General features: G+C 34.8%; 3 protein-coding genes across 5 annotated transcripts; 1 reads left to right on the plus strand and 2 right to left on the minus strand.

Moving 5' to 3' along the window:
• Window positions 1–1303: 1303 nt before the first annotated feature.
• Window positions 1304–4175, minus strand: LOC122589452 (senescence-associated carboxylesterase 101-like). Of its 3 annotated transcripts, none has more exons than XR_006322269.1 (4): window positions 4160–4175; window positions 3725–4043; window positions 1912–3471; window positions 1304–1822 (listed from the first exon to the last, which is right to left on the minus strand). XR_006322269.1 is itself a non-coding variant. In XM_043761747.1 (4 exons), exons 1-3 carry the CDS (start codon window positions 4171–4173, stop codon window positions 2140–2142), a joined length of 1665 nt encoding a protein of 554 aa, XP_043617682.1. In that variant the 5' UTR covers window positions 4174–4175; the 3' UTR covers window positions 1304–2056; window positions 2127–2139. The 3 variants fall into 3 exon arrangements, 2 of the variants coding, with proteins under 2 accessions (XP_043617682.1, XP_043617681.1); XM_043761747.1 differs by having other exon boundaries at window positions 1304–2056; window positions 2127–3471; XM_043761746.1 differs by having other exon boundaries at window positions 1304–3471.
• A 689-nt stretch (window positions 4176–4864) lies between these two features.
• LOC122587592 lies at window positions 4865–6017 on the plus strand. Its single transcript, XM_043759770.1, has 2 exons — window positions 4865–5308; window positions 5646–6017. Exons 1-2 carry the CDS (start codon window positions 4865–4867, stop codon window positions 6015–6017), a joined length of 816 nt encoding a protein of 271 aa, XP_043615705.1.
• Window positions 6018–10640: 4623 nt separating this feature from the next.
• LOC122587594 (senescence-associated carboxylesterase 101-like) lies at window positions 10641–12588 on the minus strand. Its single transcript, XM_043759771.1, has 3 exons — window positions 12575–12588; window positions 12158–12473; window positions 10641–12068 (listed from the first exon to the last, which is right to left on the minus strand). Exons 1-3 carry the CDS (start codon window positions 12586–12588, stop codon window positions 10728–10730), a joined length of 1671 nt encoding a protein of 556 aa, XP_043615706.1. The 3' UTR covers window positions 10641–10727.
• Window positions 12589–12869: the final 281 nt, after the last annotated feature.

The raw sequence follows: 12869 nt of genomic DNA on the forward strand, positions 1-12869 counted from the left end.
TTTAATTTCATATCAAAAACTAACTCATGAATTTATTGAAACCATTACAACTATATATTTTAATCACGTTAAATATATCTATGGTCCCTAAATATCTACTAGCAAAACCCATTACTTAATTAATAATGTAAGGAGACAGAGAAACAATTGAACTAAGTCAAGCTAAGTAGCATTTATATATATATACTAGCTAGCATTGTTACATTTAAAAATTTTTATTAGTAGCTAGGTTACGATGTTATCAAACTGATGGGCCATCATGGCCACGTAGCTTCTTGAAGAAAGTAGCTAATACACCTTTTCCTCCATCTTGTGCCCGTCCGTTCTTGAAGAGACTAGTCAATGCCTCATCAACTTTCGCGAATGCCTCATCAATTTTATTCGACCCTGACCACCCCGTATACATCTGGCTTTCGAATAAGCTTTGAAGCAGCACATATGTTACAACCAATATTATAACATCAGCATCCATTATCCTTATTATAACATCACAATCGTAAGTTTAAGTCTATCAATACTAACAAAATTTGCAAGATTTGCACAAGTCTATTAATAACTAAAGATTTACAAAATTTGCATAACTTATTTTGAAGTTGTAATTCTAATATGTTTGATAAGAATTACTATAATTAATAATGATTAGGATTAATAATTAGAAATAATATAAATGACATAGATAAACACATAGCAACTAAAAATTAGGAAATTAATAGCAAAATGACAAATCATACAAAATCCTACATGGCATGCTTTTACTAATGCCAAATAAGCAAAAACATATCATCTCTTAGTTATATAGAGAGATATAGTTTCTCCAAAAACTTATCGACCAATCACATTTCTCGATTTTTTCACATTGACTTTTGTTTTTCAGTTTTGACTTTAATTTACATTTTTTTTTTCCATCACCAATTATGCACATTTTAACCAGTAATTTATATATAGTAAATTAAGAATAATAACGATTGTATATCCACTTGACCCGTTTCATTCTTAAGTATGTGATGTGTAAAATTGAGTCTTAAATTTATAAACAAGAACTACCTAATTACTGACTACTACACATTTGCGGACAATGTACCCGTTTATATATAGTATAGCTAAAAGGCAAGTCCAGGATTGAGCACAAGGACTATTATTTAGGAAAAATGTGAGTTTAATGTAATTCTAGAAGATGGGGGGTTGGTTTAATGACCCAATGTCACCTGTTTTGAAAGCAGTTAGTAAATTGAGCAAGTTAGTAATTCTGAAGAATTAATCTGAAAGAGCTTGTTATAAACAAAAATATTAAAAGACCATCTACTTTGAATCAAATCCATAACAGTTCAGGTTGCAATTAAAATAATTGATACAATAATCGGGCATTAAGCAAATCACTAAACAAGTTCACGTGGTACCACCAACCGCTAGCAAGTCTGTAATGGGTCAAATGGGCTTAATCGGGCATTTGATCCTTTTTATGGACAACGCTCTTCCAAAACTGGTCCAGGGCATGTTTATGCATGTCTGATGATTTCTTCTTTGCTTTAATAGTAGGGCTGATAGACTGATAGTGATGATGACTTCAAATGTATGTGTATGTATTGTAGGTTTGAAGGTAATGAAAGAAGGCAACAATAATTTTTTTTTATCAATAGTGTCCTATAGAGGTGAGAAAAGACCTTAACACCAGGCATGTGAGGGGTTTCTAACGAATCGGGTTAAAGTATGCTTGAGAAAAGAATGATACCCGGTACTTATTAGTCATTAAAAGATCACCAACGACATTTCAAAGGAGATTAGGACGAAACTTGATTATTTGGGAAAACCTCATGAACGATTCCTACAATTAACTCAAACAATAAACAAAATCAACCAACGAATCTAAGACACCATAAAAATGGGTGAGAAAAGAATAAATGTCGCAACAACCCTATATATATAGAATCCAGAAAGGAAGTTAAGCAATTGGTCCCTTTAGACTTCATCATTGACATATATCTTTGGTTTCTCCTCCAGCTTTGACACTTTATTGTGATCTTCTACCCTTGTTGCATACTTGTTTCCATGAAAGGTCCTACAGAATCCTCAACATAAAGAATAAGAAGAGTAAAAAAGGACCCAGGTAGGATTGTAAGACTAATTACCCGAACATTGGACTTAATAATACGATCTATACTCTCGGTTGTTCATGTACAAAGCAAATTGAGAAGCGTATGAAGGTCCTTTGTATTCCTTATACTCACTCCACCATTTCATCAAACTGCTTTCCTCCAAGAATATATCTGATGACACTGAGTAATTACGAATCCTACTCAAGACATAGGCCTCAAACCCCTCCAATTTCTTGACATCAACTTCAATGCTGATTGAGCTTCCGTTCTTCAGCTTTCTCATTGAAATTAACGCCTCCTCCACATGTGCCCAGAAGCAAGAATCCTCGGTAAGACTAGCAGCCTTGTTTGTCCGAGGAGTTGGACTCAAATCTTCCTTATCTTTGGTTGACCATTTTTCTAAGAGCGTATAATGGTTAGATCTATTCTCTAAGTAGTTTACGTTGCCCTTTTTGTAGTATTCAGCTATATCTAGTGGCTCGGCTAATCTTGTATAGGTTATTCCACCATAAAGCCACCGTTTACGCAAAACAGCCCCTGCTTCTTGTGGCATTCGCTCTGTTTCTTCAACGAGTTTCTTCCAGTACTGGTACAACTTACGTTGATGCTTCAAGATATTTTGCTGTCTCTCGATTTCATCTTTGCTTCTTGGGTTCTTGTAGCTATCATAGTAACCCATTGTCGGTCTACTGCTCATCTTGTATATTTCCATCTGTACCATACTTATTTTCATATCATTTAGCTTTCTTGAAGGCTCATAAACATTCCTTCTCTTATGTATGATCCTTACTTGTTTCGCCTCAATTTTCTCAATCAAAATATTCCTGTTATTACTTTGCGTATCCACCAAACCAACCTCCATCAGCTGCAATGTGATTCCTGCCTTCAAGGAATTCAACCCGAATTCACCGATATCTGAAACCCCACGGTACAATACCTTTTCTTTGATCAAAACCAAGTCGCTTTTATAATCGTGTGCCTGGAAGTTTTCAGTAGACAATGAGGAGGCCATGTCCTCTAGTATAGCCAAGATCGAGTCATCATCTTCAAAACTAGTGTGTCCTCCCACTTGTGTGCAAAAAAGGTAAGTTCCAAAAGGCTTGTATACCCCACTTGATGTAAACAAACAAGGGACAACATCGGTTTTTGCGACCACATTTAGGAAACTGGATTTCCATTTTGGGCGTTCAAAGATGGCTTGTTGTAGAGCTTCATCACCAACAAGTGGCGAACCAAACGTTATGCAAATTGGCCTTTTTGATTCAAAAGAACCATTTGATTCATTCTTATCTATGATATGATGCAACCATAACGTGAAAAGAATAGCGACATATCCTCCTACAGACTGTCCAGTGACAACCAATCGTTTCTTTATAAGCTGCAAAACAATAATTAAGTTGATCAATAAGAACAGCCACGCTTGATGAATCTAAAGGGCGGTACCCGAAAAAATTCATGAGGGGGTAAAACTAAAAAATCCAAGGAAAAAAAAATCAAATTCCAAAAGAGGACACATTTTAAAAACCTATAGAAATTTTTTAAGATTTATAGCAAAATTTAAATTTTTATGGGGGCATTGGCCCTGATGGATCATGATATCTCTAACTAGAGCTAAAACAAAATACAAATACCTCATTTTCTTGATCTACACCCATTGAGAGATGATGTCCAAACAAGTCAACAGCAGCTTTGTTAATGCAGAATTTCGGGTTAACTTTTGTGGAAATGAATTCAACGAGTTTAACGTTTTCTGATGAAACTACATCGAACTCTCCGTGATGAAATCGTGTTATATCATCAAGGGAATAGTTGAACGCCAAAACTTGGAAACGCGAATTACTCGTGTCAAGTTTATAAGCCAACGGACTAGTCTTTAATAGTACATTATAAGCATTTTCTAGCAAATCTATGCTTCCAAGAAAATTACCATTTTCAAGTTCACTGCTAAACCTGCAAGAATATGCACATTTTTGAATCAAAAAACAAAAATCAAATGTAATAATATATGACAATGTGATCTCAAGAAAATGAGCTTAATTAATGGGATATATGTAAATGAAGCTTACATATCCTGGTTCATGATGTTTGTTGATTGGTAGATCTTGAGGATGTGAGGACGTTTATTTGTAGACACGTATTCGGAGACAATGGAATAAAGCTTTGAAATTGCTATGAAATTTCATGTTGATTGGTGGACGGACACACATGAATTTCTTGGCTATTGTGACTAGTTCTTCGTCGACTATAAAGTCGTTGTCGAAGTCTTTTTTATTTTATTTAAATTAAACCTTTACAATATTATAGTACTTTTGGTTTTTCGAGTTCACTGAGGCCGGTCAAGCAGTGAACTTCACTATAAACTGCAAGTATCAAAGTACATATTTATGGATGAAGAAAACGAAATTAAACTCTATTAATATATAATAACGACATTCTGTTAGGGGAGAGAGTGGTCACGGGGAAGCGGGGCCGCGCGGGCACACCGCCGCCGGCGGTTCACCGCAGGAGAGAAGAAAAAATGGGGGAAGAGAAGAGAGAGAAAGGAGGGAAGAGAGAGGAAGGCTGTGATTGGCTGGTCAAAACGCGTGGGCCCTCCATCAACGGGTCTCACGACCGTTAATTTTAAAAAAAATTATTTTATTTAATCTTTTACTCTATAAAACCAACATCACTTCACCATTTTTATACAACAAAACACCATTTTTCTTCATTTTCTTTCCTCTTTCTTTCAAATTATATACCAAAACTCTATCCCTTTTATAAAAAAAAAAATGTCATCCGATTCTTCTTCGTCGGAGGATTTAAATTATCCTACTTCTTCCGACGAATCCACGGTTAGTTCTTTGCAATTTTTGCTTAAAGCACATAAATATCTTCAAGATACCGCAAGTTCTAGTGAATTCCGATCCCGTCAAAGTATAGATCGTCGTCGTGATATTGGTCTTCAAACTCTAATGAACGATTGGTTTGTTGAAGAACCAAAGTATGACGAAGCTTATTTTCGTTACAAGTTTCGTATGGATAAAAGTATGTTTTTATCCATAGTAGACGACATTGAAGCAAACTTCCCATATTTTCAAGAAGGATACGACGCCCGAGGCAAGAGAAGTTTCACGGCCATACAAAAAATATCACATCGGCCGTATGACAACTCGCAACGGGCAATGTGCCCGATGAGTATGACGAGTACTTATGCATGGCCGCAAGAACTGCACGTGAATGTCTTGATCTTTTTTGTGATGCCATCATTAAGTTGTATGACCGAGAGTACCTACGTAGGCTGACTCACACGATGTTGCACGCATATTCGAGGCCCATGAGGCTAAGCACCACATTCCCGGCATGCTTGGTAGCATCCATTGTACCCATCTCGAATGGAGGAATTGTCCTAGGAGGTTAAGAGGGCAATATACGAGAGGTGATTATGGTGTGCCTACTATTATGCTTGAGATTACGGCGTCACAGGATTTGTGGATTTGACATGCCTTTTTTAGAACGCCGGGGTCAAACAATGATCTTAATGTGTTGAATCAATCCGATTTGTATCTTCAGGAGATACAAGGAACGACTACAGATAGTTCGTTTTCTGTGAATGGACGCGATTACAAACGCGACTACCATCTTACCGATGGAATCTACAACAAGTGGGCGACCTTAGTTAAAGCATACCCGTATCCTACCGACCCAAAGGAAAAGAAATTCAAGAGGTTACAAGAGGCAGCAAGAAAAGATGTGGAGCGCACATTCGGTGTGCTTAAAGAAAAAATGGAAGATTCTCATTCGACCTCTCCGGCCTATGACCAAAGAGAAAATTGGTCAATATGTCTATGTGGTGTCTATTTTGCATTACATGATCATAAAGCGCGATGGTATGACGATATCACCGGTTCATATCATGGATCCGCCGGTAGAAGCAGTGTATAACGGTGATGCATTCGAGGAGATACAAGATGAGGATGTCCATGATTGTCTTCGATTCGACCTCACGGAGTATGTCGCGGCTCAATATTTGCCATATCTTAATGAGTAGTTTTTTTAGTATGTCGTAATGTTTTAATTTTTAAGTATGTCGTAATGTTTATTTTTTTAAGCAAGTCGTTTTTTTTAGTATGTTGTAATGTGTTTTTAATATTTTTAATAAGGGGAAGAGAATATGAGGCTGTTAGACACCTAAATTGGGTGAAAAACCCCTCACATACCTTTTTTTAAACCATAAAAATCATGGGGGGCCAAACATTTATTCAAAATATTAAAATATTGGTATGTGAGGGGTTTTTCATCCAAGTTGGGTGCATAACAGCCCCATACTCACTTTTCTCTTTTAATAAAATGTGATGTTTTATGAATGTTTAATGTTGTTATTTTATATAGTTTTTAAAATTATATAGTATTAAAAATAAATGAAAAAGAAATAAAATAGTATTAAAAATAAATGAAAAAGAAATGATGAGGTGGAGATTGGAGAAAAATGGGAGAAGATTGGGGAAAAGTGAGGTGTCAAAATTTGATTGGTTAGTGTTGGGGGAAGAAGGGTGACCACTCCCTCCCCCTTTATCAATCAAAAAGATATAAATGAAACTCACATATGTAATTGATTTGTCAATCGAAATTAAACCCATATGAGCTGTCACGTGCAAATTTTTAATTATTCGGTCATAGTCAGTTGGACATTGTTACCAAATTCGTGCATATATACAATATTGATTCTGAAACTCCATACATATTATAATATTTCGCTTTTAGCTACTTACATTTTAGTGCATTTATCCCTTAATTGTATCTCTATCAAAATTTCATATACATGTAGAGAGGATTATTAGTTGTTATTGACCATCGTAAAGGTAGCTTTTGACATCTCCTAACCAGTTGCTCTAATTGGCGATGCCTTTAGTACTCATTTTATTGTTAATGAGAATTCGTTCATATTCAATGTTTGATAATTTGATGTTGTTTGGTGGACATATATCAACATTATTTTGATTTGGTAATGGTATTGATAAAAAAATTACAACTTACAATTTCAAATAAATTTTATAATTATTTCAGACAAACATACCATATAAAATAGAAACGTCATGTAAAATATACTATATCATATATATAATTTACTCTTATATTTATTTTATTTATTGTTGGTGTGAAATTGACACCAGATCGATAAATTCTATCAAATTATGTGTGTCAATTTGTTATGTCTTCAATTTTGATATTAGTGTGGTGGTGGTGGTGACTATCTTATGAATTTCAGCGTCAGTGTGATAACTACCAATTAGATTTATTCGACACAAAAATTAATTTATATATACGAGAGCAAGTACTCGTGCGTTGTGGCGGTGAGATGGTCAGGATGATAGGTCATAGAGTGTTATAGGTCATAAAAAGTGATATGTCATAGAGTGTTATAGCCGAATGCTTTAGCCGTACGGGCTCCATTCTCGGATTTAAAAGTTCGTCGAAAGTATATCGAATAACATCTCTAATGAAAGAGCATGAAATTTTAAGAACACCCATATAATTTTATAATTTATCGATGTACGGTTTTTGAGATAAAAGATTTTGAAAAAATTAGAGGAATAAAATGATTTATGGAGGAGAGAGAAAGTTGTAGGTATTGATGTATGATACATCATGTATTATCATGTATACATTGTTGAAATTGAATGTTGAAAGTTGAAAAGTGGATTTGCTTTATAATATAGTATAGATATACATTGTTGAAATTGAATGTTGAAAGTTGAAAAGTGGATTTGTTTTATAACATAGTGTGGAGTTCAGAGTAGAGTTTTGCTGTTATTGTAGTTATTAATGTGATTGGCTCGTGTTCTCAAAAGTTGAATGCAGTGTGGAGTTCACAATCGTTACTGAGTTTAATTATCAACTTTTTCATCTTGCATATTGCTCTCCAAATTCGGTAATATCTCATATCACTTGTCAGCTGTAAATTCTAATTGTCCTGCTTAATTAGTCTATGCTTATATATTTTTACGCTTAATTCCTGGAGATTATCTGTGTATGCTTAATTCCGTGATCGCTTAATTCTGTGATTTGCATATTATTGATTTTCATATTGTGTATGCTTATTAGTTTTGGTAGAGTTTGATTAACTTGTTTGAATTGAGGTGGAAAATTGGCTGGTTGTTTGGCACAAATTGTGGTTGAAAGATAGATTGCACACAATCCCTTTGATTAAATGTCTAACTGAAAATCTATATATGTTTGTGTGCTAGATAGTTTGCTGGTAGTAATGGTTTGTCAGCCCATATTACTAAGTCATTGGTCTAGTTTGGACCTTTACACGTTTAGTCTTATCTTGCTCAGATTTTACTTAGCTAGGATTTTTGTTTTTGCTCAGATTTTCGCATGCTCAGTCTTTCATTCCATTTAATGAAGTCATTAGCTAAGTCTTCAATTAGTATAGCTTGCAGGTTCATCTCCTAAGTCCTTACCAATTCACCTAGTCCAAACACTTGTTTCTTTGACTCATTATCTGCTTAGTTTTACCTTATTAATCGCTCGGTCCTTTACATACTTAACCGGGCCGATTTTACTCGGCCTAAACCACCCGCTGCTGGAGACAAGGGGGGTTGGGTGGTACCTAGCCTCCCCAATAGGCGCAAATGCCGAATATTTATCGAGGTTTACATAGTATGATCCCTTCAATGAGTCAAAAAGGCGTATCCTGGCTCCTCCTATCTGCTCAGCTTAGTCTTTCTGCATGGTCCATCTTTACTTAGTGTTGAACTGTTTATTTTGATCAGACATTTTTGCTTGACCCCAATTTGGTTGCGAACTGATGAATTTGCTACTTTTGTTAATTATGTACAAACTCAGGTGTCTATTACTCTATGTGAGCATACAAAGTTTCTAACTAAGTTGTTTAAGGCTCTAATTCAGTAGTTTATATTTTCTACTCTGTAGTGTTTTGTTTGTTTTTGAGTTTCTGTATGATGTTTCTTGTTTGGTACCACTTTGCTTGTATTCTAGATAATTGCTCAATTAGCATGATATTAGTTTAGTATATTTGTTAGTGTTGTCAAAAGGAGCATTCACTAGTTCTGATTTAACTAAGATGCCATTTGTTCATCAAGTTGTAAAAGGGATTTGTCTGAACTTAGTAGTTTACATTTCCTCAAGGTATATTCATTTTGCTAGTTGGTTGAACTCATTAGTTGCAGGTAATACATACGTGCAATTTGTTAGTCTCAAGTCTTTTACCTTGCGAAATCATTATTTTCTTGCATGAGTAATTTGTTAGTTTTGTTTGTAATATAGCTTGGCGATTTGTTCAGCTGTTTAGTTTTCATTGATCATTAGGTGGTTTGTAGTTCAAAGTTTTTATGTGTATTTCTTTTGTCTAGCTCAGTATGTGATTTTAAAAGTGTTAGTTCAAAGTGTTTGTTTAAATCTGCCCAATAAGTAGACTTAAAGAAGATTTAGATCAATTTGGTTTTAATTCTTGAATACTGTATTTTGTTTAAATGATAGCTTTTAGTCCCTGGAAATTTACACAAATTTTTCCTTGCACAGCTTTTTCTCTGCAAAGGTACTTTGACAACTTTTTTCCTGTGCAAATCCAGTTTTTTAAGAGCAAATCCGTTCTCATTTACAGAACTTTTTTCCTATGCAAATCAAAAAAAAATTACTGTGCAAATCCAATTTTTTCTGTGCAGATTCATTCCAAGTCATTTACACTTTTTTTTCTTGTGCAAATCCATTCTAAGTCATTTGCAAAGTTTTTTTTCCTCTGCGAAAGTTGTTTGCTGAAATGGACTGTGCAAATATTATTTAACTCAGTCACACAGGTATTTTTGGGTTTAATCATAGGATCATCAATGAACTTTTCTTTTTTCACATGGTTGCACCATAAACCTTTCTATTGATATATGTTCCTTATAAACCTTTTAAATTTGTATATGGCTAAATTTATGTGACCTGATGTCCTGTAAATCTATAATAGCAGGTTAAGCTTTCTTTTATCTACAAAAATTTATAAATTCCTGTATCTCTTTCCTCTCATACTTGCTTCTTTCTCATCCATGTATCATTATCATCAATTTCCAAACATAAAAAAATGTTAGTTTTTGAAATGTAAATAAGCATGCTTCAAATTTCCGTAGTCAATCCTTTTTTGGAAATATCGTTAGCAGGTCTCATTACCCGTCATTGTAACCAAATAACTTATTCACTTATAAAATTTATAACCAAGTGCATGCAGATATTTGAGGCCAGAATTGTGATCCAATTGCCAAATTAACTAATCCATATGAATATAATAAAGCATTTACTCTACTCGAATTTAAAGATCAAGAAGTTTAATTAGCATGCTTCCATGTCAACCTATCTTCCCCACTCAATTTATTTGAAACTATCACACAAACACCCCTCTCCTACACCTACGTCCAACATCCATCACCACAGAACAATGCCAAAAACAACCCGAATAAACAAATAAAAGAAGTCGACACAAATCTATTTTTAGAAAAATCAAAATAACATGAAAAATCTAATGATAAGAAGAATCAAAAACACAAATACAAAAAACCTCACAATAATAAGAAAAATCAAAAAGACAAATCGAAAAAAAAAAAACAAATCCACTTTTTACTTGCCTAATTCATACATGAACAATTGGACTTAACGATACGATTTGTAGTCTCTGTTGTTCATGTACAAAGAAAATTGAGAAACGTATGAAGTTCCTTTGTATTCCTTGTACTCACTCCACCATTTCATCAAACTGCTTTCCTCCAAGAATATATCTGATGACACCGAGTAATTTTGAATCCCACGCATGACATAGGCCTCAAAAAGCTCTAATTCCTTGATGTCAACTTCAATGCTGATTGAACTTCCGTTCTTCAGCTTTCTCAATGATATTAACGCTTCCTCTACATGTGCCCAGAAGCAAGAATCCTCGGTAAGACTAGCAGCCTTGTTTGTACGAGCAGTTGGACTCAAAGCTTCCTTCTCTTTATTTGACCACTTTTCTAAAAGTTTATAATGGTTAGATCTATTCTCTATGTAGTTTGCATTGCCCTTTTTATAGTATTCAGCTATGTCTAGTGGCTCGACTAACCTTCTATAGTTCATTCCACCATAAAGCCAAGTCAGCCAACTGTTATGCGAATTAGCATCTTCTTCTTGAGGCATTCGTTCCTTTTCTTCAACAAGATTCTTCCAGTACTGATTTAGCTTACGTTGATGCATCAAGATAACTTGCTGTCTCTCGATTTCATCTTTGCTTCTTGGGTTCTTGTAGCTATCATAGTAACCCATTGTCGGTTTACTGCTCTTCTTGTATCTTTCCATACATACCATACTTATCTTCATATCATTTAGCTTCCTTTTAGGCTCATAAACATTCCTTCTCTTATGTATAATCCTTGCTTGTTTCGCCTCAATTTTCTCAATCAAAACATTCCTGTTATTACTTTGCGTATCCACCAAACCAACCTCCATCAGCTGCAATGTGATTCCTGCCTTCAACGAATTGAACCCGAATTCACCGATATCTGAAACCCCACGGTACAATACCTTTTCTTGGATCAAAATTAATTCGCTCTTATAATCGTGTGCCTGAAAGTTCCCAGTAGACAACGTGGAATTCATGTCCTCTAGTACTGCCAAGATTGAATCATCATCTTTAAAACTAGTGTATCCTCCCACTTGTGTGCAAAATTGATAGGTTCCAAAAGGCTTGTACTCCCCACTCGATGAGAACAAGCAAGGAACAGGATCGGTTTTTGAAACCACATTTAGAAAACTGGAATTCCACTTTGGGCGTTCATAGATCGCCTGTTGAAGAGCTTCATCACCAACAAGTGGCGAACCAAAAGTTATGCAAATTGGTCTTTTTGTTTTATAAGAATCATTTGATTCATTCTTATCTATGACATGATGCAACCATAACGTGAAAAGAATGGAGACATATCCCCCAACAGACTGTCCAGTGACAACCAACGGCTTCTTTATAAGCTGCAAAACAATAATTAAGCTTATAGTTAAGGACAATTACCACACTTGTTCATGATCTCAAGAGCTACTACAAAATACAAATTAAATACCTCAGTTATTTGCTTTTGACTGATTGAAAGATGTCCAAACAAGTCAACAGCAGCTTTGTTAATGCAGAATTTCGGGTTCACTTTTGTGGAAATAAATTCAACGAGTTTATGGTTTTCTGATGAAACCAAATTAAACTCTCCGTGATGAAATCGTGTTATATCATCAAGGGAAGAGTTGAAAGCCAAAACTTGTTTACCACACAGAATTGTGTGAAGCTTATAAGCTAACGGACTAGTCTTCAAAAGTGCATTATAAGCATTTTCAAGCAAATCTATGCTACCAAGAAATTTACCACTTTCAAGTTCACTGCTAAACCTGCAAGAATATGTTTTTGGAATAAAAAACAAAATTAAAATCTTTTAATATATGACATTGTGTCAAGAAAATGAGCTTAATGGGATGTAAATGAAGCTTACATATCTTGATTCATGTTGTTTGTTGATTTGTCTTGACGAGTTAAAGAAGTTTATTTGTAGAATTGTAAACACGTTTAAATTGCTATGCAATTTCATGTTGATTGATGGACGGACATACATGAATTTCTTGGTTATTGTGACCAGGTCTTCGTCAACTATAAAGAAGTTGTCGAAGTCTTTTAATGTTTACCACTAATATGTGCGCGTGATGTGGTTGTGTAATGACGGCGACAATATCGGCGTGGTTACTATGTAAAAGTAACCGATGTGAAAGGAGGTATTAAAGTTATTAAAA

This window comes from Erigeron canadensis, chromosome 2, assembly GCF_010389155.1.
Source record: "Erigeron canadensis isolate Cc75 chromosome 2, C_canadensis_v1, whole genome shotgun sequence".
In the NCBI taxonomy this organism is placed as follows: domain Eukaryota; kingdom Viridiplantae; phylum Streptophyta; class Magnoliopsida; order Asterales; family Asteraceae; genus Erigeron; species Erigeron canadensis.